This window comes from Artibeus jamaicensis, unplaced genomic scaffold, assembly GCF_021234435.1.
Source record: "Artibeus jamaicensis isolate MK-2021 breed Jamaican fruit bat unplaced genomic scaffold, CSHL_Jam_final contig_777, whole genome shotgun sequence".
In the NCBI taxonomy this organism is placed as follows: Eukaryota; Metazoa; Chordata; class Mammalia; order Chiroptera; family Phyllostomidae; genus Artibeus; species Artibeus jamaicensis.
In genome coordinates, this window is record NW_026521966.1 from 1,864,674 (window position 1) to 1,889,598 (window position 24,925).

General features: G+C 45.3%; 3 protein-coding genes across 7 annotated transcripts in view; 1 reads left to right on the plus strand and 2 right to left on the minus strand.

The window, feature by feature from the left end:
* KIAA0753 (KIAA0753 ortholog) overlaps positions 1 to 22,263 on the minus strand; it is a 65,481-nt gene extending 43,218 nt beyond the window's left edge. For 2 of the 5 annotated variants that reach the window (XM_037126748.2, XM_053672589.1), the window contains exons 1-7: positions 17,555 to 18,341; positions 16,718 to 16,866; positions 11,559 to 12,180; positions 8,631 to 8,737; positions 5,615 to 5,677; positions 4,997 to 5,212; positions 2,644 to 2,854 (exon numbers count right to left, since the gene is read on the minus strand). In XM_037126748.2, coding sequence (XP_036982643.2) covers positions 2,644 to 2,854; positions 4,997 to 5,212; positions 5,615 to 5,677; positions 8,631 to 8,737; positions 11,559 to 12,180; positions 16,718 to 16,804 — 1,306 coding nt within the window. In that variant the 5' untranslated portion in view covers positions 16,805 to 16,866; positions 17,555 to 18,341. Of the gene's footprint in view, positions 1 to 2,643; positions 2,855 to 4,996; positions 5,213 to 5,614; positions 5,678 to 8,630; positions 8,738 to 11,558; positions 12,181 to 16,717; positions 16,867 to 17,554; positions 18,342 to 22,081 lie in introns of those variants that run through there. The other 3 variants (XM_053672588.1, XM_037126747.2, XM_037126746.2) reach the window with 3 other exon arrangements.
* On the minus strand, positions 18,399 to 22,015 carry LOC128628476 (collagen alpha-2(I) chain). The gene has a single exon (XM_053672587.1). The coding sequence runs from the start codon at positions 21,902 to 21,904 to the stop codon at positions 18,431 to 18,433; it is 3,474 nt and encodes a 1,157-aa protein (XP_053528562.1). The 5' UTR covers positions 21,905 to 22,015; the 3' UTR covers positions 18,399 to 18,430.
* Positions 22,264 to 22,356: 93 nt separating the features above from the next.
* TXNDC17 (thioredoxin domain containing 17) lies at positions 22,357 to 24,851 on the plus strand. The gene is made up of 4 exons (XM_037126750.2): positions 22,357 to 22,825; positions 23,349 to 23,430; positions 23,853 to 23,928; positions 24,686 to 24,851. Exons 1-4 carry the CDS (start codon positions 22,681 to 22,683, stop codon positions 24,752 to 24,754), a joined length of 372 nt encoding a protein of 123 aa, XP_036982645.1. The 5' UTR covers positions 22,357 to 22,680; the 3' UTR covers positions 24,755 to 24,851.
* The last annotated feature ends 74 nt before the right edge of the window (positions 24,852 to 24,925 follow it).

Below are 24,925 nucleotides of genomic sequence, written 5' to 3' on the forward strand. Positions count from 1 at the left end.
AATCATCAGAGAGATGCAAATTAAACCCCCAAGACACCACCTCACACCTGTCAGAATGGCTATCATCAATGAATCAACAACCAAGTACCAGGGAGGATGTGGAGAAAAGGGAGCACTTGTGCACTGTTGGTGGGAATGCAGATTGGTGCAACCACTATAGAAAACAGTGTGGAGAGTCCTCAAAAAATTTAAAATGAAGCTGCCTTATGACCCAGTGATTCCACTTCTGGGTATATTATTTGAAGAAACCCAAAACACTAGTTCAAAAGAATATATGCACCCCAATGTTGACTGCAACGTTACTTACAATAACCAAGTACTCATCGGTAGGTGAGTGGATATATGATGGAATATTACTCCGCTATAAAAAAAGAATAAAATTTTATGCCATTTGCAACAGCATGGATAAGAGAAAGACAAATAGCATACGATTTGTGGAATCTAAAGAACAAAATAAAGGGATAAACTAAAGTGAAATAAACTCATAGATACAGAGAACAGACCGACGGTTGCCAGAGGAGAGGGGCTGGGGGACTGGGTGAAAACGGACTGGAGACAAAACACTTAAGTGAATGTGAAGTACAGCGCAGGGAATATAGCCAATATTGTAATAACTATTTGTTATTAATGGTGCCAGGTAAGTACTGTAATATCAGTGGCACACTCTGAAATGTGTACAACTATCTAACTACTATGGTGTACACCCGAAACTAATACAAAATAATATTGAATATTAACTGCAATTGAATAATGAAATTTAAAAAGCACTGAAATAGAATTTTAAGAAAAAAATATAGAGAACAATCATGTTCATTGAAGTGCTAAAATGACTTTTATCCCTTAATCTCTAAGACGGTATAAATATTAATCAATTGTGCAAGTACAGTGTATGCAATTTTGGTCTTTGAAATCTGTGTGTTGATGATTATAGTAAATAATGATATTCAACAGAACACAAACGGATGTATGTTGAAATTAAACGTAGCATACAAAGTAAAAAACAGGAGAAGCGGTCCCATTAATTCTGGAGGGAAATGATGTCCACCACTGTAACTATTATTCAGTGTTATTCTGAATGAAAACCACTCAAATAAGTAGAAAGAGAAAACCGAAAAGGGATAAAACTGCAAAGAGAAAGGCAAAACTTATTTGCAGGTGATTTTGTCTTTCTGGAAAAATACAAAAGAACAAAATCTCTTATTTTTTCAAATCTACAGTGTAAGACATCATTATTTTATGCACCAATAACAAATTTTTAAATATTGCCAATTAATTATAAGATAGCATCAATTTAAGAATGTATACCAATTTCAGAAATGTTCAAACATACATCTTATCACAGCAAATTAAAGATTTCAGCCAGGTGCCCGATATAAGAGCAACGTATAAATCCAACAGCTTTCCTGTAAGTAGCAATAACCAGTGTCAATAAAAAGATCCCATTCACCGTAACAATAATAACTGGAAATAAACCTAATAAGAATTTAAGCTTCCTAAGTACTCCCGTGTCAGGAATTCTTATATGCAGAAAATTATAAAACTCAACTGAAGGGATGGAAAAAGGACATGAAGAAACTGAGGGGCCGACTTCATACCGTAACCATGTCCTTCTCCCTGACATAATAATCTATGAACTCAGGGTGACAGCAGTCAGATCCTGACATCCTGTTCCATGGAACGTGACAAGCTCATTTTAAATTTCTCTGAAAACAAGCAATCACCACCAGCAAAATTTTGAAAAAGAAGAACAAAGAGGAAAGAGTTGCCTCATGAAATGTTAAAATATGTAAGAAAAAATGTTGATTTTGACTACAAAATTAAAACTTTCTATGTCAGAAGACATCATAAACAAGTTTCACGAAGCAAGTGACTAAAATATCTGTACTACACATATACCAAACAAGGGTTAAGACCCAGAATATATAACGAACTTCTATAGGTCCATAAACAAGACACAGAACCCAGCAGGGAGATGGCAAAGGACGACAAACGCAGAAGAGGAAGTGACCATGGCTAAGGGACACACTATGAACCAGGGAGATGCAATATAAAACAGTAAGATACCATCCTTCCCGAGGGACTGAAAAGGTTTTTACATTCCATTACATAAAGTACTTGGCAAGCATATGGGAAAACGTATATTGATGATCACTGCTGGTCTAAACATAATTGTATGCCCATTTTCAAGGGCAAGTTGGCAGTCTAAATATACACACCACATAAACTAGCAATTCCATTTGTTGGAATAACAAGAATTCACTACCTATGAAAAAAGATAGGTAGTGAATATACGTGCATATAATGTGCATGTATATATGCATCTGTCTGTCTCTCTCTCTCCCTATCATTAAAGTGAAAATTAAAAGTAAGGCTCTAACTTCCAGATATGCAAAATTTTACTGTGGGTAGCGCAAACGCTATGATGTGGGAAAAGGGAATTTCACTCTTCCATCCTCCTCTAAGGAAGAATACGCCAGCCTCCAGCCTAAAGTAGCATCTTGGTTGTGATTCACTTGACTTAGAGTTCAAGTACACCTATTGTGGACTATGTTTTCAATCCTAATTTTGCCCCTCAGTATAGCAACTGTTATAGTCTAGACGGTTGCAAAGAATACCTTGCAGTGAACATTTTAAGACACATACCAGCAGGAGCCTTCTTTGCCACGGAAGGTTGTCTTGTTTCCTGTGGAAATATCTTCTTTGTCACGAAGGGTCTCCTCTCACTCTTTGGAAATGCACTTTGCCATCTCTCTAAGGACCGCTGGCTACCAACTGGAAATCTGCTCCTAATTTCAGTGAAACTTTTCTTCACCTTTTTGGGTGACAGTTTCTTTTCCAGTAGGGATTCCAAAGCCTGCCATAAAACAGTCAATTATTCTCTTAGTTTATCTGTCAGTGATTTAAAAGAAGTCTGACTTTTAATCACAAAATGAGGACTCTGGAGAAATGTGTTATTAAAGGGCTATCTCTAAAGACTAAAGAAATGCTGTTTAACTTAATTTAAAACCTTATTATTTAAGACATCAAATTCTGCATGTTCTTTTACATGTTAAGCTCACTAAACACAACAGCAAAAAGATAAATATATGAGTACTTAAAAGCATCCAAATCCTAAAATTAAGGGTTACCATTTTAGAAACTAACCATGGTTTTCAGAATATAATCCTATATGCTTTAAAGGCATTTTGATTCTCAATAAAAACCTCATAAACTCAAATAATTTTAAGTGGGTAAACAGACTACATTTAATATACTTTCATAAACAAAAGGAAACTGTGTGTCCAGTGGCTTTCGTCACTCCTCCACTGCAATGAAGGAGACCTGTGTCCCCTCTTCTAAAAGAGGCACGTCCTCCAATAACGTAGCACTCACTCATTGCCAGGCAGTAAGGGCCCAGGCTCCATGCGGTCAGTACAAACTGAGGACCACTGAGCATGGCCAGGGAGATTCAGTGCAGATGACAGTAGGAAAAAACAAGCCATGGGATGGTGCAGTAATCAACAAGACAGAACAAACTGCTTGTACTACTGAACACTTTCAATTTAGGAGAGAGAAAGATTATGTTTAAGGAATATCATGTTAAGGTACTCACTCCTGCTCAACATTTGGGAAAGGGATTAGATAATCTCTTCAGATGCTTTTTAGGATCATAAAGATACATCCTCTAAAGGAAATCATTTTGACCAATAAATGTTTCCTACGGATAAGTTTAAAAAGCATCACCTGACTTGACACGCTGTCTGAGGGTCTGCATTTGACACCAACATTCCTGATGGAGAGTTCTACACCCACGACATCACCAACACTCACAGACGTGTCTGCTGCCTGGTGGAACTGTGCAGGTAGAAGTGGCCTCACAGAACACCAAGGCTAGTTAGTGGTAAAACTGGTATGTCAGTGAGCCCATGACTGTCCCCACTCCAGCACCTTTCCTCTACAGCCAATGGCTTTCCACGTCGCACTAACAGGAGGGCTGTCTTATTGGTGGACGAAAACGTGCGGTGCAGTGAAAGTAACAGCGGCGACACTTATGTGGAAGATAGGAATTCGATTCCCAGCTCTCAAGAGAAGTAACTGTGTCAGGTCTCTGACCTTCGCTTTTTAAAAATTTTATCTGTAAAATTGCAGTAATAAATCTACCGCAAATCACAGCACTGCAGTAGAGAAAACGTGAAATGATGTGGAAGCACTCTGCAAACTTCAGAGAACTATCAAGATTTAAGGCCATATTGTCCTTGCTGTCTTTGTCACCAATAAAAACAAAGAACATTATTTATTCCTAACCAGCACATTCGGTTGTGATTTCCAGAAGTCTCGAGCCATATCACAAGACTTAAGGCTCTGCTTCCCTAGATCTTAAAATGCCTCCTTTCCAAAAATCTCTCTAGATCACACACCGATACTCTAACCAAGCACTAATCTAAGAGTGCAGGACTGTTTTCTTTTTCTGTGGTACGAAATTCTTCCTTAACTGGCCCGATCAGGAAATGGAAAATTCTTTTTAATTAATGGACCTGGTTAAGAGGCGATATATATTGTAGACTCAAGCCACGATCCTCCAAGAAGTGAAACACAATATTATAGACTGGATTATAAAAACAATAAAATAAAAATGAAGTCTTCTTTTTTTAATTAGGTTATTTTTTTAATTTTTTAATTTATTTATCTTTAGAAGGGAAGGGAAGGAGAGAAACATCAATGTATGGTTGCCTCTCATGAATCCCCTGCTGGGAACTGGCCTGCAACCCAGGCATGTGCCCTGACAGGGAATTGAACTGCGATCCTTTGGTTCGCGGGCCCGCGCTCAATCTACTGAGCTACACCAGCCAGGGCAAAATGAAGTCTTTTTTCTGCCCTCAGTAAAGCTTTAATTTCCTAGGTGTAGCAGCTTTGTCTTGTATTCCCCATAGATCTCAAAGGAAATTGGAGGTGGTAAACATTACCTCCCTGCTTAGAAACAACGCACTTTTGACAAAAATTAGAGTCAATTTCATACCTCAATTTGATGCAAGATATTTATAACCACATCGGCAACAGAGGAATCAGCATCCACCTTGGCAGAACAGAGTGAGAGCTGGCGAATAAGGCTGCCCAGCTCCTTATACTGAGCAGGAACTGCGCGCTCCCCTCGGTCAGTGAACAGAGTGACAAAGGTCTGTAAGGCCCGAATGGCTCCTCGATGGGCAGCTGCCAGCCTGGACACTGCCCATGACTAGCAAGAAACGAAACGTGAGAAGTTACTTCAATATCCAGAACTTCCTGATATTAACCCCATCCTTAAGGATACTTACAGTCTATCTTCTATCTATACTGAACTATTTCCATTGTGAAAACTTCTTAATAGTTAAGGGAATTATAAAGTTTAAAGACTTTCTAGTGACAAAAGTCTTTCCCTTCCAATTCTAAGTTTCTTATAGCAGCAACAGCAGCAACAAAAATCTATTTGGAAGACAACCCCAAAGTTCAGAATACGTAACGTGTTCATGCCCTCGCTAATAGGTTTCTACGAGCCCTGAAAATAGTGTTGGCGCAGAGAACACACCTGATGCTAACACAAAGTCGGAAATCTAACTTATAAACGATACGTATTAACCATAACTGAACTGCATCATACCTTCTTAGTGTGCTTCGTTTTATGTGGACTCAATTTATCCAATTCTTCCTGGATTTCTTTAACCTGTTTTGTAAAGGGAAAAACATGAAAACTTCGTACCTTTCCACTGATCTCTTTTGTAGAAGAGGACACAGCTTGTCTTATCCAAATTTAACCATTCTTAATTCAAGTCACTTGACAACGAGACAAGGCTCTTCATTCCTGCGCCCCCCAAATAGTTACTGGCTTCCAGTTAAAGATGGCGACTAGAGCACAGGGTCCACCTTCCATCCTGTGGTTCCCAGGGTAATGGGAACTGAGCAGGAAGGAGTGAAGGGGGAGGTGACCCTCGAGAGCTAGGAGGGCCAGGTCAGAAAGTCTTCGGTGCTGGGCTAAAAGAGCTAGCTTCCACCCTCTGCAGTACAGAGGGCCACTGAAGTCTTTGAAGCAGAGGTCTGTCAGGGTAAGATTTGTGTTTTAAAACAATCCCTACGGCAGCAACATGATGTAAGGAACCGCCCCAAAATATGGAACAAAGTCTCAGACATTTTCTTTAAAATAAAAAGGTCCAATTTTTGGTTTAAGCAATAAGACCACAAATGAATGAAAAACTTATTAATGAGTAAGGCCTTAAAGGTAAAACAAACATTTTTTTAAAGTTACCCATGAACAGTGTAAATGCTCATTTCTAAGCCACTAAATGTGTCCTAAAAAACACTTAACATAGTCTTCACTTTTTATTATTCAATAAAGATTATCAAATCATTTACGACTACTGTTTCAAGTACCTTGTACACATGAGACAGATGGGAAACTAAAATGGTCCCTTTCTCCTAAGATGAGGATTCATAACTAGAGACAAAGGGTTTTGGAGTAACTAATCCCCTTGACTTTGTCTGGAAAATGTGCTGTCTAAGCAATTTTTTTAATGGGGAAAGGACCCATAGCTTTTAGCAGATTCTCAAGAGTCTCTGACTTCCGCCAAGATGGAGAAGTAGGTGGAGGGTCCACCTCGCCTCTGTGCACAACCAAATCTAAGAACAACTATTTTTAACAGCAGTCACAACCAAGCTATACGGAAAATCAACAATACGGAGTCCAAAGGACAACTAGATACTCGGCTGGAACGGTACAAGGAGCGAGACCAGAAGCGGAGCAGGTTAGCAAGAAAAAATTCCCGGGGCGGTGGTGCGCGGCGCGCGCAGGCGGCAACCGAGGGCTGATCGCCAGTGAGCTGGCTGCGGAGCGCACAGGGAAGAGGCGCGGTGGGTCGGTCGGTCGCGCGCAGTTACGTGCGGAGAAACCAGTGAGAAGGGAAACCCGAGCGCGGTGCAGCAGGCTCGCAAAATTAGGATCGGATAAGCAAGCCCGAGGCGTTTGTGTGTGTGACTGGATGCTCTGGGCTAGCGGAGAGGAACGCCATTGCTCCTTCTCTGACCCCCGCCCCCACACACAGCGTCACAAACCAGCGACCTGGGTCGCCCCGTCCTGGTAAACAACTAAGGCTTCGCTCCGCTCACTTAACAGCGCGAACAGACCAAAAATGGCTCTAGAACAACTCAGAGCCCCAGAACCGATAGACCTAAGTGATGAAGAAATAGCCAGTCTTTCAGATGCACAGTTCAAAACACTGGTTATAAAGATCCTTACAGAACTGGTTGACTTTAGCCACAAATTAGAGAAACATATGGAAGCTAAATTAATTGAAATGAATGGGGATACAAAAGATTCCAATAATAATGGAAAGAAAATTGGGACTCAAATCAAGGGAGAGAACCAGACGGAAGAAAAAAATGATAAAACAGAAAGGAATGAAGAAATAAGAATTCAGAAAAATGAGGAGAAGATTAGGAACCTCCAGGACATCTTTAAACGTTCCAACATCCGAATTATAGGGGTACCAGAAGGGGGGAAAGGCACAACCACCAGTTGAAAAATTATTTGAACAAATAATAAAGGAGAATTTCCCCAAGATGGCAAAGGAAATAGACTTCCGAGAAATCCAGGAAGCTCAGAGAGTCCCAAAGAAGTTGGACCCAAGAAGGAACACACCAAGGCACATCATAATTACATTAGCCAAGATTAAAATGAAGGAGAGAATCCTAGAAGCAGCAAGAGCTAAGGGGACAGTCACCTACAAAGGAGTTCCCATCAGACTGTCAGCTGATTTCTCAAAAGAGACCTTACAGGCAAGAAGGGGCTGGACAGAGGTATTCCAAGTCATGAAATCCAAAGACCTACAACCAAGATTGCTCTACCCAGCAAAACTTTCATTTAGAATGGAAGGACAGATAAAGTGCTTCTCAGATAAGACCAAATTCAAGGAGTTCATCATCACCAAGCCCTTACTATATGAAATGTTAAAGGGACTTACCTAAGAAAAAGAAGATAAAAAAGATGAACAGTGAAAGGACAGCAAACTCACAGTTATTAAGAACCACACCTAAAACAAAAGCAAACTAAGAGGATAGCTAGATCAGGAGCAGAACCATAGAAATGAAGATCACATGGAGGGTTAGCAATAGGGGAGTGGGAGGAGGGGAAGGGGGAGAAGGTACAGAAAATAAGTAGTACAGACAGTAGATAGAAAATAGATAGGGGGAGGGTAAGAATAGTAGGGGAAATACAGAATCTAAAGAATTTGAGACACATGTTCATGAACTAAAGGGGGAAATGGTGGGGGAGGGGTATGCAGGGTGGAGGGGAGGGGAGGGGGGAATAGAGCAAATGTAATGGCATAATCAATAAAAAAATAAAAAAAAAATTATAATGAAAAAAAAAAAAAAAAAGAGTCTCTGACATCAAAAGGTCACTAACCACTACTTAAGGAGTCTGGCTACAAAGACAATACACACACAAAGGGAGATGACAGAAAGAGAAAGAAATTATTTGTCCGTGTGTTCAGGAAATTTAGCTTCACAAACATATAAGAGTTCACAGAGGACATCAAGGTGCTAACATTTCTGAGGCAAAAGGAAAACAGCTCTTAGGAGGTCACACACAGGCCGCGGGCCCCACCCCCCGCCTGCTCCTGCACCTGCTGCTGGAGGCCATAGAGTGTGCGCGCAGAACGGACAGCTTGCTCCTGCCTCCTGACCCGGATCCGCCGTTCTTCTTCTGGGTCCAAGGCTTCTTCCGTTCTCTCTGAAAATATTCCCCCCAAGTGGGTTATAAACCAAATATAAAAACTCACAAAAATACAATTACTCAAAGAGATCACATAAGTCGAAGGGCTCTGCTTTAAGAAAAACGGGGCCACCACAACAGCAAATGCCATTTCTCACTAACCACGAGCTCAGAAGGAAGGGCGTGTACTGACTCAGCAAGGCCCTGAGGACGCACCAGGTCAGGCTCCCCTCTGTGCGGGGGTTTCCTGATCCAAACCCCACTGCACCGCCTACTCCATGAGAAGCACCTCTTACTATTTTTAAATTCTTTACATTGGGCCAAAATCTGCAATACTTTCCATTTTTTTTCAAAAACCATTTATTGGGCTACTGTTTAACAAGATTTCTTTTACACTTTCTTTTCTGGAATCCAAAAGAGAAATCCTTTCCAGCACATGAAGACAACCCATGAAGAGTATATAAATGTCCAAAGCCTTCATATACTTGTCAGGAAAGACACCCTCACACATAATGGTGTCCCACATTTTAAAAAGGTTAGTTCAAAGAAACTGTTTCTGGAACACTGCCTGAGGGATGTGCAACCCATGCATTCTGTCCAGTTGGTGATTTCCAAGTATGTTTATGCAACACATATTCTTATGCAAAACTCCACTAAACAAATCAGACAAAACCAGTGCTTTATAAAGTACATTTTATAAACTCAAATATTTACTCATTAAAAAGTCAACCAATGGCCCTGGCTGGTGTAGCTCAGTGGATTGAGAGCGGGCCGGCAAGCCAAGGGATTGTGGTTCGATTCCCAGTCAGGGCACATGCCTGGGTTGCAGACCAGTTCCCAGCAGGGGATGCACAAGAAGCAACCGTACATTGATATTTCTCTCCCTCTCTCCTTCCCTTCCCTTCTAAAGATAAATAAGTAAAATCTTTTTTAAAAAGTCAACTAATGAAAATCCCTTTGAAGAAATCAAAATTTGAAATCAAGGAGGTGCGAACACAGACACAGTCTCAGAGGAGCCTACCAGCCACACTGTTTCTGTCCCTTGCTGGCCTGCGCCCAGGGACAGACTCTAGACTCACGTACTTACTTATCACGGCAACTGGCTCGGGTGGGGTTTTTAACTGCTCGTCTTCTAAATGATTCCTTTTTTTGTCTTTTTTACTGAATTTATGGTGACATTGGTTAATAAAGTTTGACAGGTTTCGGGTATACAGTTCTATAATACATCATCTGTACACTGTGTTGTGTGTTCAGCAGCCCAAGTCAGGTCTCCTTCCATCACCATTTACCCTCCTTGCAGGTGACTCTGATGCAACCGGTGTGCAGAGCAACACCTGGGAAGCACAGCTGGGCATTTTAGGGCCCACCTGAAAGGGTGCACTATAGACAGGGGCTGTCGCAAACTATTACCAGTCCACGACAAGTTAAGCGCAGAAACCAAAAGTGTGCACTTACACATTTTTATAGCAACGTGCCACTGTCATGACATTTTTATTATAGTTTAGAAAGTTTTGATTTGTAATTGACATTTTTAACTAAAAAACAAAACAAAAAAAACAAAGTCCCCTCAACCCAGTCCTTCCCCAGTTTGAAAAGCTCTGCTCCGAAGGTCCCCTGTGTTAAGCCACATCAGCAGAGCAGTGGGCCTCTACGGCTTCTACCCCGGCGTGCCATGGGGTCAGGCCGCAGACTGACACTGAGCAATGTTGTAAGAAACAAATCTTAACACTCCTGTTATCTCGATACAGGAATGGTTTTAATTCTTCATCATATTATACAGCACACTCTTTATGAACGCTCACAGGAGACACTTTCTTCTGGTCTCCATATGTGCAATTATTTTCCTCACACAATTGCTTTTTCTATTTTAGACTTTGTAACTTCTGCAACCGGCCACTCTTTTCTCTTTAGCTGGATGCTAGGAAGCTCAGAAACCAATTTGTAACCCATCTTGAATATATCTTGTTTTTCCTTTCCTTGTTTTTTCCTGTGCCACAATATCCTCATTTAAGTGTTTGTTCTACGTCGTTCAACCACAGGTATTTTTTCTAAAGCACCTTAAATTCCTGATGTAATACGCATACATGTACACATGCATATATAAATTAATTTTTTAAATGCCAAAGATCATCAGAGACTATGTACTATCCAAACACAATATATGTGATGCTCAACTCCCTGCTCCCTGAAGTCTGACCCGGACTCTATCCCCCTGCTCATTAGCTATGGTAACCGTATGTTCTCTATGTGGAATCAACGCTCTACTCGCCAGGGAAACACAAGGGCCTGGAGAATACTGAAGAATCGTAAAAAACAGTACGTGGTGATTATGCGACTTCCCTTCTGCCCTGTGGTCAGATATTTTCCATATATCCATCACTTCCCTTGTCACTGCTGTGTATTCATCTAAACACGGTCTATATTAAACCTGGTTTCATCTGCCAATGCACATACACCATACTCCTTTTTAAATAAATTAAAAATAAGTTTGTCTGAAAAACTTCTGGGTACAGAAGCAACTCTTTACAGGATGATTTTCACCCTGGTGCCAGAAGACTAAGGCTCAGACAGCAGGCGCCCCAGCCCCTGGGCTGGGCCCTTGTCAGCCGATTACCAAGTGCAGCTTGCAGGAAAGGAACTGTGCCCTGCACCTGTGCCAGGTGGGACTAAGGTGCAGAAAACTCTTCAGAAAAAGACACCGGGCAAACTCAAAGTCCACCTGTCTGGTCATGAGTGCTTGCTCTAGGGACAGAAGAGGGAGTGGAACCTGATGGGGCAGGGGTCCCAAAGGAAGGAATGTAACTGAGCTATCTATCCCCCTCTCACCAATTTTTCTCACCTTCTTTAGTTACTTCTTCAATTTTATGGATACAATTGTTCAATATTTTCTGGAGTCGCTGAACTTCTAGCAGGCTTCTGTGTTCACACAGGCTTTTGTGGTCACCTACCCTGGCATGTGGCTGAAGTCCTGGATCATGGGTGGGTGGCGAATTTGGCAGGGTCAGATCTGATTGTCCTGGATGAGATGTGTAGACGTATACCTTGGCACCTGAGCTGGAAACATCTGCTTTGGGCGGCTGGTGGCTGCAATGAAAAACCTCTTGATTCTTCAATTCCTTCCTGTCCACACCAAGGTCAGACATTCTATGCTTGGTGTATCCGTGTTTCTGAGAGACTTGGAGCTGACTTCTGAGATGATGTCTTACATGTTCTTCAAACTGTCTTCGTTTCATATCTCTTTTGGCGAGGTGGACAGCATGGCTAAGTCTCTCTTCTGATATGACAGAAAAGGAAACAGAACTGCTTTGGTCAGCACCGTGTCTAAAATCCAAGTCTTTACAACAGCCGGACTCGCTGTGCAAGTGCTTCAGTTTCTCAATTTTAATGGCGTGTGGAGGAGAGTGTCGGGCTGCCAAGTTGCTTGGATGTGTAGGAACATTCTTATTGAACTGCAGCTGGTTCTTTAAAAAATTAAATAAATAAAAGTAAGCACTCATTAGAGAAATGACATTCGGTATAGTTGGTATATGTCTATAATCAAGTTTCTAAAAACTTACCCACATGATTATTAGTGCTAAAAGGTGTTTTTATTTTGTACTGATAGACTCGGCCACTCTCACACCCCTTAACTCCTCACCCAGCCCTCCGGTTTTACCCCACAGCAGCCACTCAGAGGCACAGGACTACCCCTCGGTTTACTAACAGCACACCGGGACCCTCCTCTAAACATCAACCCTGAACGCTTCAAGCAGCAACCAGCAAGCTCAACTCTCCGGTTAGTGATGTCTGTCCCGTTTCAAAACATCAGGTTCTGGCAGGTGACCACCGCAGTCCATTACGAGCACTCCCCAGAACTGCTGGCAGACTCAGCACAGAGCCGCATTGGACCTGGGCCACTCGACAACACCTCCTCGGGCCTCCCTGAGGTTTTCCTCTGGTGCCTGGGCCACACCTGTTCTTCTGCACCAAGTCCGTGCTGCTCTGAACAGGCCACTTACACCTTCTTATGCAGGCTTACGTTTTTGTCAGTTTTAATCATAACAAATACAAATTTGGTTTTGTTTTTCAGTTAACATAGTCATGTGTCCATATTCCCACAGTTTTCATTATTTTTCATGGTTGCACTTCCAAAAGCCAATTAACCTAATTACAACTTTATTATTAAACATTTGGATTATTCCAGGCTTTCCATACATTTAATTTTTTTCCTCTTTTCTGACTACTTCCTTAGGACAGATGATCTATCCTGGGATTACCAGGTCAAAGGCAGCAGACAACTCCACGGCTCTGGACGTGTGTGTCCACAACAAACCCAACGAGGCCCGTGCTGCGGCGCCTCCGCCTGGGGGGCCTCACGGGCTTCCACGCTGGAGCGTGTTCACGTAATCACGTGTGTGAGGAGTCAGTTTAAAATGAACCCACTATCATAAAAGTTCGAGACAGTATTTTGAAAAAATAAAAGCAGGTATAAACCTCACCAGAAATTAAGAGAAAGAAAAATAAATAGTATGGAAGATACACACATACTGATAAACAGTACTTGAAACTTATAGCCTTATAAGTTCCAAGTACAGACAAAGCCTCTTGTCCAAAGTAAAAACAACCTAAAGTACCTGGGGGACTTAATGTAAGTACTAGGAAAAAACATGGGTGAATTCCTCTTTGACCTGGGCATAGAGAGAGACTTTCTAACTGAAAATCCATAAGCAATAAAAGGCAAGAGTGACAAAATTTCATTACGCTAAAATAAAAACTTTAGAAACAACTTCTACCTATATTTATTGTTAAAAAATGCCATAAATGCCCTGGCTGGTGTAGCTCAGTGGATTGAGCAAGGGCCTGCAAACCAAAGGATCACGGTTCGATTCCCAGTCAGGGCACATGCCTGGGTTGCAGGCCAGTTCCCAGCAGGGGATGCGCGAAAGGCAACCATACATTGATGTTCCTCTCCCTCTCTCCTTCCCTTCCCCTCTAAAGATAAATGAATAAAATCTTTCTTAAAAATGCCATAAAAAATTCAAAGAAGAATTAATATTTGCAAGTACAGAGGGCTCCCTATATATAAAGAAACCTTAAATATTGAGAAAATACCAAAACTCAACTGAAAATGAGAAAAACACTTGGACAACTTACCAAAATTATATATAAAAATGGCCCTTAAACATAAAAGAACATACAAATTAAGAAAATGCTGGAACAGCAACAGATTAGCAGAAACGTGAAAGGAATGACAACGTGTGCTGTGGGCGAGGCCATGAAAACAGCCGCTCTCAGACTGTGGGTGGGAACACAAACCGCTACACTCCTCAGGGACGGGAGTCGGCAACATCTAACAAAACTACCTGTGCTTACTTTCTGACCCAGCCGCCTCACTTACAGCCATTTACACTGCAGATACACCCCCAATACAGATGCAAAGGGTTACTTACCACTGTATTGTTTGTGATTGCAAAGTACTGGAATCAACCTAAATGCTCTTTAGGAGAACGGCTGAATAAATTATGCTATATTCACCCAAAGGAGTACTATAAAAATGAAAAAATGAGTGAGGAAGATCTCTTTGAACTGACGTGGAGGGATTTCTCAGATACACTGTTCAGAGAAAAGAGCAAAGTGCAAAAGAGTACCTGTAATATCTTAAAAAAACAGGAAAATATGAGAAAATATATACATGTCTAATCATTTGAACAAAAAGAAGCACATGAAAGAAAAATCAGAGACTACTAAGACTAGGTATCTACAGGGTATGGGTAGGAGTTGGGTAGAAATGAGTCAGGCCAGGAGGCCAGGACAAGTAGGGAAATTGAGACAGAGGGCTGGACAAACTGGCGGAGCAGCCAGATGCAGAAGGTCACCTCCCTAGGGATGGCATCTAGGCCTCAGTTGTATTTGAGCTCCAGGCCCAGAAAAGCAGCAAAATCAGGTGAGCAATGGCAGGACCAGCAGCAGTGACTGAAGGTCCCCTGCCCTGTCACTGATGGATCAGAGGAGACCATGACCCTGACGAGGCACACCTGGAAAATTGATGAATATTCTGCTGAAACCCTCCCCTGAATACTCCCCTCCAGTTCCTGCTGCAAGAGCTAAAACCCTCAAGACAAGAGACCCAGCGTTTGAGCATCTCCCTCCGGGCAGCAGCCAGCCCCATGCCCTTCCTCCCTTTTCCCTTCTCTTCTTCCCACAGAGGCACGCAACTCCTAAACTCTAAGGGTCCCCAAAAGACTTGAAATCAGGTAACCAATAGGCAGTGGTGGCTCAAGCCAGGCTAACCCCCTGAACCTGTCCCGAATGCCCCCTTTTCTCTGACTTCCCAGTGAGTTAAGGCAGCTGAACCTGGTCTCTCCTGTTGCTTCTTCTATGCTGAGCTCTTCCTTGTTTCACTGTCCCCAGGGTTAAGCAATGCACCCTCCCAGTCACCTGGACTTGTGCTGTGAAATCTTTTCTATATAAAGTCAAGAGCCCACACACTGCTGGCTCAGGGCCAGACCCCCTGTCCCGTAATAGAAAGGATAGAGGAATGAAGAGGCGATAACAACCCTCTGACTATAATTTTTTGTACAAGTATATTTGGAACCATGTTGAAGTCTCCCAGATATTAGAGAGACAGGAGAGAAGGGAGAGAAGAAAGGAGGAGAGGAGGAAGGGAATAAGTAAAATTAATAAGGATGCAGGAAAGCCCTAAAAATGAATACCAACCAATGAAATACAATGAATCTCCAATGAATAATGTAACCACACTAAAAAGTGAGGGTTAAAAAAAAATTTAACCCAATGAACTTTGGAACACAGCATTTGGACCATATGACCTCAGACTAAAAATAAAAAGTACTCTAAAAATATTGAAATTTTTAATTTGTAGACCTCTCTTTTTGCAGAGGCATGAATTAAAATTTTGAAATATTTTTGTACATTCTAGGATTGAGCAGATAAGTAGATAGACTGCGGATAACTGTAGTGAGGTTTCACATTGTTGAGTAAAATGGAGAGTGTGGCACTGGCATTGGAGATATCTGTGTAAAGTCACAGGTTTTCATATGGATAGGCAAGCAGACAGATACACCAAAAGGGGAAAAATATGGAGAGAGAGAGAAAGGGAAGGCGAGAGAGAGAGGGGTACGGATGTGAGTGCACATACGAATGTGTGCATGTGCGGCCGCACAAGTGTGTTCGTCTATTTTCCAGTTCTGTCCCCCGACAGGGCCCGTGAACAATGACACCTGAGAATCAATGAGCACATCCAGTGTCCAGATACTGATTTCTAAATTCCACTCTCCGTTAAAGTGACAAGCACTCTTTGAATAAATGGCCGATTCTAGGACTGGAACAGTGAAAAACTATGTTTCCCTTCCCCCTAGAAATAAATAAATAAAATCTCAATACTCAACAAATGTATTTCAATGTATTCATTGCAGGTGTAAAATTTACATCAAAAGGAATGGTAAATTCTAGTATATGATCTGCATGCTGAAGAAGTTAGGGTACTTGTGTCTGAACTTTACTTTGGTATATGTCAAAAAGTATGACGGACTGATGAATGTGTTCTAGAGAGATGGACTGAAGGACAGCTATGCAATTAAACAAATACAGTGAAACAGCAACGGAATCTAGGTGTTCACTGTGAAATTTGACTTTGCTGCATGTTTGAAGGAAGGTTTTTCATAATACAAAGGTATTTTGGGTACAACTGGGTAAAGTTCAATACAATAAAAACTAGTTACTAGATAATATTAGGAAAACATTTTGTCCATTTCTTAGTGAATGGCATTATAGCTATGCAGAAGAGTTTATTTTTAGGATCAGTATTCTGAAATATTTAGAAGCGTCATGATATCTGCAACTCACTTTGAAATGGTTCTGCAACAATTTGAGAGAGAAGGGTGGACAGAAAAACAGGACAAACTATTGAAATAGAAGATTAAAAAGGTGTTCTTATCCTTTTCTTTCAACTTTCATGTTTGAAATGTTTCCTAACGAAAATATGAAAGAATAAACACCTACCTGGGCCGGAAGAGCCCAGGAATCACTCCGCCCAGCAAGCTGAACACTAGATGCCAGATGAACACAGGCTGAAGCCGGTCCCATCATGTCAGACAGTGCAGAACATCAGTGCTCAGTTATCAGCCAACAGTTCTTCCCAAAAGCATTGCCTGAAATGGAAGACAGTTACTTTCAGACTAAGAGTCTTCAAACAAAGGAAAAGAATAAGTAAAAGACAATACCATGCTCATATATATTCTAGTAGTTCATAGCAACTTCACACTAAAGAACATATGCTTAAAGGTAAGTATATGATTGTTCCATTTACAAAAGCAAGTACACTTTTGAAATTCTACTTTCCAAGAGAACAAGGGGACACTACTGATAATCTCTTGAGCCCTTGTTATTCCAAATTTCAAATCTCAAGGGTCTTTAGTAAGACATTATTCTAAAAACAGAGCTCTGCTATGGTCAACAAGCACTTCCCAGCAGGGCATTTTATGGACACACGTTCCACATTAATAAATCCTAACCATTAGTCAGAAAGTAGTTAGGCTTCACCCTCCTCGGCAGCTCAGGACAGAACTGAATGATTCTAAATAAACCCGCAGCATCAGAATACCTAGATGTAGGCTAGGATCTGCCATTAACTGAATGACCTCGCCAAACGTCCAATTTCCCCCGCCTCCCCCGCACCCTGTGCACACACAGTGGAGACAAAAGATGAGTGTTCTGGAAGCTGTTACGGGCTACACTCATTAGCAGTCTCTCCCTGTTCTGCATGCCTCCTTCCGGACGCTTTAGTATCCCTGCACTCATCAAGTGCTTATCACACATTTGTCTCAGGTTGTTATTTACCTATTTCACAGGTATATGTCCCATCTTCCCAGCTAGACAAGGTTCCTTGAGGGGAAGGGCCTTGTCTTGCTCTTCTCTGAGAGTTCCCACAACACAGTGCTTTGAGCACAGTAGACAATTTAACTCAACATTTGTTGAATTAAGTTGATTTCCCATAAACTGACTAGTGTTAGGTGTACTGAGGAATTTGTTCTCTCCAAGAACCCCAGAGAAAATCAATTGGGAAAATCAGGTTTTAAAAAAATCCCTAATTTAAGCTTCTAAATAAACCCAACATTTGTAGACTGGATTTGCTTAAAGACAGACACATCTGAAGGAATATAAAGGCGGCTGTCCAAGATTCCTTATTTCTAAGGCCGTAAAGACACATCAAAAACGAAGGCGGGAGGAGGCACGTGAGCAAGGCAATCCCAAGTGGCTCGCTGGCACCACAGTTCAGGGGCGTCTGCAGAATGGGGCCAGGGCAACTGCAGCTTTTATGGGCGCAACACCTTCCCCCAGGGTGCCAGAGGCCTAATAATCCGTTCTCTACCAGGAAAAATATGATGTGATCCCCACGGTTCTGGGAGAGCGCAAGTGACACCACACAAACATACACACACACGCACACACAGGCAAAGAGTCTGGGAACACCCACTCCCAAACTGTTCCCCAGTACAAAGTCCTGGGATACCTCTCTCCTTGCAACCTGTCCCTTTCCAACTGCTCCAGGAAACCCACTGTGACCCCACATACCGGGGGTCTTCTCCAAAAAAAATCTTTCTCCCCCACCCTGCAACACCCCTAGAGCCTGTGCCTTCACCCACAACCCGGGACAAATCTTCCCCCAAACTGTCCCCAGAGTCCCAGGACCCCCCAATTTGTTCCCTACACATACTACCGGAACGCCCCCCTCAGTCTGTCCTCCCCCACACAGTTTTCTCCCAAACTGTCCCCCCTTGTTCCCATTCCAGACACTCGTCCAGCCTGCCTCCCTCTCTGTTGCGGGTGGTCCCTGAAATGGCCAGTGCCTGTTTCCACCCTTGAAACTGAGGACACATCCACAGCTTCGCTCACCCCCACAGCCCTTCTCGTACCTGACACTCCTGGCACATTCTCACAGTCTGTTTCTGGCCCCACGGACCCTGGGGAGCTCCATAACCTGGTCCCTTGCCCGTGGGTGTAAGACACTCCGGACGCCTGGCTCCTCCCCACCAGCCCCAGGACACTCCCACCTCCTGGCTCCTCCCCTGAAGTCCCAGGGCCCTCTGCAGACTGTCTCCCTGACACCGTGAGGCCTGGGACAGCAGCATTCCTTTCTTCTCCTGCAGACCCAGTCACCCACACAGCAGCAGGCACGCGCCCCACCACGGGAACTCCTACAGCTGCAAGCACCCCCAAAGACAGGGGTGCCCTCACAGCCCCAGGGCCTTGTCCATCAGGTCTCTGTCTCCACAGACCCGAGACACCTTCAGAGCCAGGCTCCCCACCCCCAGGTTCAGAGGCCCTGGCAGCAGTGCGCCTCTCAGTTGCCAGTCGCCTTCCCCACACACCCGAGACATCCTCAGAGCTAGTGTCACCCACCATCGGCCCAGGAACCCCAGTACCTTCGGGCACTCCCATAGCCATGGAAACTCTAGCAGCCGCAGGCTTCTCTGCAGCCTGTCTTCTTCCTGGTAAGTCCAAGCGACCCCCAGAGAGTGTCTCCTCTCCTACAGGCCCAGGCACCCCTGGGTCTGTACAAAGCCCCACAGACACCCCTGCAGTCTGTCTCCCTCTTGACATGTCCGAGATGCTTCCAGGGCCCACCTTTTCCCCCATGGGCCCAGGCATCCGGGCAGTGGCAGGCATCACCATCCCTGCGGGGCCCTTGGCACCTGCAGGTCCTTGCCCTGTCTCTCTATCCCCCCACGAGCCTGAGACACCTCCAGAACCAGACTCCTCCTGCACGGGCCTAGGCGCCCCACCAGCCATGGACACTCCTGCAGCCATAGGTATTCCTGCAATCTGCCTCCTTCCTGGCACATGTGAGAAACCCCCAGGACCAGTCTCTACCCCTAGAGGACAAGGCACCCCAGGAGCCCTGGGCACCTCAACAGCAGCCACAGGAACCCTGGCACTCTGTCTCCTTCCCCAAGATCTTGGGGCAACCCCAGAGCCAGTCTCCTTCCCAACAAGACCAGGTACCTCCGAAGCCACAGAAACCCTATCAGTCTCAGGAACCCCAATAACCTGCCTCCCTCCCCATAATCCTGGGAAGGCCGCAGAACCAGCATTCTCTCTCACAGGAAGCAGTTCCTCAGAAGCCACAGGTACCCCTGAAGCCATGGGTATTCTAGTAGCAGGAACTCTTTCCCACAGGTTCAAGACATCTCTAGAGCTGATTTCTGGGCACATAGGGCCAGACACCCACACAGCAGCAGGCACCCTTCCAGATACAGGTACACCTGTGGCTGTGGGTACCCCTGCTGTGGCACACCTGTGCTTGGGCATGCCTGACGACGCCTCGGACACCCCTGCTGTCTCAGAGAAGCCCACAGCCTGTTCCCTCCTTTGTTCTCTCCTCCCGCACAGACATGCGACATCCCTATAGCCAGCCTGTTGATCCACACACCCAGGTACCCCTAAAGCCGTAGGCACCAGAACCTCTTGCTCCCCTACAGCCTGCCTCCTTTCCCACAGACTCAAGACATGCTCACAGCATGGCTCCTGCCCAACCACCCCTGGCACCGAGTCAGCCAGGGGCACCCCCAGAGCCTGCTGCCCGTCCCACAGGCCTAGGATACCTCCATAATATGTCTGCTCTGCAATGGCTCCTGGCACCACCCCGGCCTGGGACACACCCACAGGCTGGTCTGTTCCACACAGACCTGGGACACTCCCACAGCCCACCTCCTTCCCAAAAGCTCTAGGTGCTCCCATAACCTGTCCCACACTCCACAGGCCTGGAGCACCCAGAGGACCTGCCTGCTGTTCATGAGGACCAGATACCTCTGCCGTCTGAACAGCTTCCCATGACCCTGGGTCACCTGCAGAGCCTGTCTCTGCCCACACAGCCTGTCCTCCATCCCTGAACCCTGGGTCACCACCACATCTAGTTCCCTCTTCAGTAGTACAAGGTACCCCTACAGGCTCTCTGGTGCCCCACAGGTCAGGGATGCCCCCAGGGCCTACCTCCTCCAGAGCTTGTCTCCTCCGCCATATGCCTGGAGCAGCCATGGAGGTAGCTTCTTCCTCCACAGCACTGGGTACCCCCCCAGCCTGTTCCCTTACCCATAAGCCTGGGGTATCCCCACAGACTGTCTCTTGTACCAGACCCCCGGGCACCACCACTGACTGCCCTCTCTCCCACAGACCTGGAACACCCCCACAGCCTACCTCTGCCTCTACACCTCTGGGTACCGCCACAGCTTCAGGCCACCCCATGGGCCCAGGTACCCCCATAGTTGGTCCTTTCCCCCAAGGGCCTGCGGCATGGCCATAGCCTGTCTCCTCCACTGTCCCAGGTACCCCCACACCTTGTCCTCCCCATAGCAGGGGTGGGACCAACCCAGAGCTCATCTCTACAGTCCCAGGCATACCCACAGGTGGGACCCTCACAGCCTGTCCAGGCCCACACAAGCCTGAGAGCCTCTCACAAGCCGCCCCTAGGCCTTTAGATATTCCTGAGGCCTGGGGGGCTGCCCTGACATGTCCTTCTACCCACGGTCCTGTAAGACCACCCCGGCTGGTCTCTACCCACGAAGCTCGGCCAGGTACACCCCTTTCAACTGGCCCCTCTCCAGGAGGTACAGGATGGAGCTCGACTCTGCTTCCTTCCCCACATCCTGAAGCAGCCCTCATAGCCTGCACCTTCAGCCACAGCTCCAGAATACTCTCATGCCCCATAGATCCAGGACGACCTTTCCTCTCACAGCCCCGGGGACTCCTACAAACTGCCTGCTCCTCCTCCCCAGTGCCCGTCACCCACACAGACCCGGCAGGCCCCACCACCTGGGGTTCCCCCACAGCTCCGTTCACCCACACAGCCCCAGGGTCCCCTGCAGCCTCAATCGAGTCTGTAGTGCCAGGAGTCCTCGAAGCCCCGTTGGCCTCCGCGGCCGCGGCTGTCTCCGCCGCCTGTCTTCTCCCTCGTGGCTGCCGACACTGCTGCAGCCTCTCTGCACTAACACAGCGCATCTCCCACACCAATGACCTCACCCGGCGCCTTACTCTTCGGCCACGGGATGTCCTTGCAACCCATCTCTTCCCCCTTGGCTTGCGAATTCCGCGCCCGGACCTGCTAGGCCGCATACAGCGGCCTGGCACCTCTGCGGCTCGCTCTCCCCTGCGCAGTCTGGGCAAGAGCCCACGGCCAGTCGGCCAGCTCATAGCTCGAGGGCTATTCCCGTCTGCCCCAACGCAGACCCAGGGCACCTTGCTCCCAAGGCTGCTCCACACGTGCACGCACGCACACACACACGATTCCAACCTCACAGCCTTATTTCCTCCCAGCCACCCCCCCACCCCGCCCAGTCCCGCACCCCCTTTCCCCAGTCCGGGCCCCACCCTAAAGCCTAGGCAGGAGAATAGGTAATTAGGGGCTCCAAGCAGCAGGATCTGCCCCGGGTCAAGGTCTCCTCTCCCCCAGGTCCATGACTCCTAACGCAGCTTCCCAGAATCCCCCCAACTCCGCCGGAGCCCACCCGGCCCAGAGTGGCGAGGCGCGGCTACTGGGAAGCAGGCGGCGGCGGCGGGGGGAGGATCTCAATTAGGCCTCGTTTCCGGCCGCTCGCCTGGTCGCCATAGCAACAGGCGCAGGGCGGCATGGGAGCCGTTAGGGCTCTGAGTCACCTACAAGCCCAACGGCTGTAAGGCAGAAGGGTTTACAGCCATTGTACAAGGAGTTGGGGGCCAAGACCAGATTAGGGCAGCAGCCTAGGTTTTGGGATGGAGCCAGAACCGAAAGATCGGAGCAAGAGCAGAAAGGCAGCACGGATGCGTTTTGGCCCTCAGAGGTCCCCGTAGCCCCCAAAGCTTTGGGGCTCCCGCGGCACCGCGGTACTCCTAGCCCGCCCAGAAACAGGTTCGTCCCGCCCCATGTGGAGCCCCGCCTCTGGGCGGTGCTGCTCGAGGATTCCCACTGCGGTTCTTGGTCCGGTCTCCCAATGGCGCATTACGGGGAGGTGAGTGTATCCGGCTTCGAGGACTTTAGCCGGGCTGTGGAGCAGCACAAAGGCAAGACCATTTTCGCCTACTTCACCGGTTCTAAGGACGCCGAAGGGAAAAGCTGGTGCCCCGACTGCGTGCAGGGTGAGGCCGGGATTCGGGGCTGCTGCCTAGAGGAAGTGGCAAGAAGGCCTAGGCAGCATTGAGAAGAGGCGAGGGAGTCTCAAGACCTGCTGGGCTGTCTGAGCTGTCGTCTTGCTTCCTTTTCCTCTCTGTTCCCCTCTCTCCGGCCAAGTCCATCCCCGCCCCAAGAGTGATCTTGATACTATTCGACCCAAGTAATCTTGAAATTTACTTCTTTCAAGCTTTTCGCACCCCCAGCATGATTAGTGTCTTACTGAAGACGTAAGTTGATCTCTTTTGGGTTGGTCAGCCTTTCTCCCTTTCGTTCTGGGCGCTGAGGCGTGGAGGCAAATCAGGACTGGGACTGAGTTACCTTTAACTAAAAGTGCCTCTCAAATCAGAGCACACCTGACCTAGAACACCTCAGTTAACTGCAGGTTAAAGTTTGAGTCCTTAGCCAAAACTGAGGGGAGGGGAGAGGGACACTTTCAGTGCCTAATTGTAGAGTTGATGTGATTACTTCATATCAACTTTTTTTTTTAAGCTGAACCAGTCGTACGAGAGGGGCTGAAGCATATTTGTGAAGGATGTGTGTTCATCTACTGCCAAGTGGGAGATAAACCTTAGTAAGTGGCAATACACAGTCTATTTCTCAGGCATGCACTGGACTCTTGCAAACAGGCGGAAGGGCCTCGGGACTCAGATTCTTTGTCTGAGATACAGTGGGATAAGTTAAGCAATTACAAGATATTAAATACAAATTAGAAATTTGAATGTTCAGCCGCTTGTATGAATATTGGAGATAAGGATAATGAAATGAATTTGGCCTGGTGTTAGTTCAGAACTTAATTGTCTTTACATTTGTTTTATAGCTTAGTTACACTTCAAATGAAAACTTTTACACAGGGGAACAGGTCAGTCCTCAAGGTTTTTAAAAATGTTTACAATAAAACAATGATTACTAAAGAACTAAATGTAGGGATGTATTAAATATTAAACAAAATGTAAAACTAAGTAAATGTTTTTCATGATTTTTTTCTTTTTAAAGTTGGAAAGATCCAAATAATGACTTCAGAAAAAAACTGAAAGTAACTGCAGTGCCTACACTACTTAAATATGGAACAGTGAGTATCTTTCTTCAACTATGTTGGGGTTACATTTCACCCTGTCAACTCTTTTAATCTGTTCTGAATTCCAATGTGGAAAGGTTTTGACATTTCATCCCAAACACCACATTGTTCAGTCCATTCCCTGTGGCCAATCCCAGTAAACTATTAGTAATGTAAGTACCTAAACATGACATCTTTTTCATGCGTTTACTGATTGATGGATACAGGAAGGGAGGGGAGCATCCTGCCTGGGGACTGAACCCACAGTTTAGGCATATGCCTGGGATGGGGACCTGAATGGGCAGCCTTTCGTCTTTTGAGGTGACACCCAACCCATAGGGTCACACCTCTCAGGCCTTTTTCATGATTTTCAAAAGCTATTATTTTAGTTTTATGAACAGTCTCAAGAAAGCTGGTCTACATATGATTTTTTAAATACTGGCATCAACAGTGGTTTTCCATTCAACCCATAATTGCTTGAAAAGGGTACCTCTGGCCATGGCCCTGGGATTCTGAATAAGAGCTGACGAGAAGGGATGGCACTGGGCTGCCTTGTCTCCGGTTTTAGCCAAGTTTAGACCCAATTATTGTAATGATTCATCTTAAAGCAAGTATCTTAAGTATTTCATAAAACTTGTTACCACCAGTCGGTAGTTTCTGAATGGCATACTTTCTCTGTTCCAAGATTTATGTCATTCAAGACTGAACAATTCTATCCCTTCCTAGCATTTTTGTAGCTGTTGGTTAAGATTTGACTGTTCTTCTCTTGCAGCCTCAAAAACTGGTAGAATCTGAATGTCTTCAGGCCAACCTCGTGGAGATGTTGTTCTCTGAAGACTAGTATTTTATGACGACAGTTGTGTCTTCTGATGTCCTGATTTGCATATTTGCTTTGAATTCATGTTAGCCATAAATAAATAATGATGATGACATAAAAACTGGTGCATCTGAACAATAGAGTGGTATAAAATGCTCATGAACCTTCAGTTTGTTTGTAATACATGGGTATCTT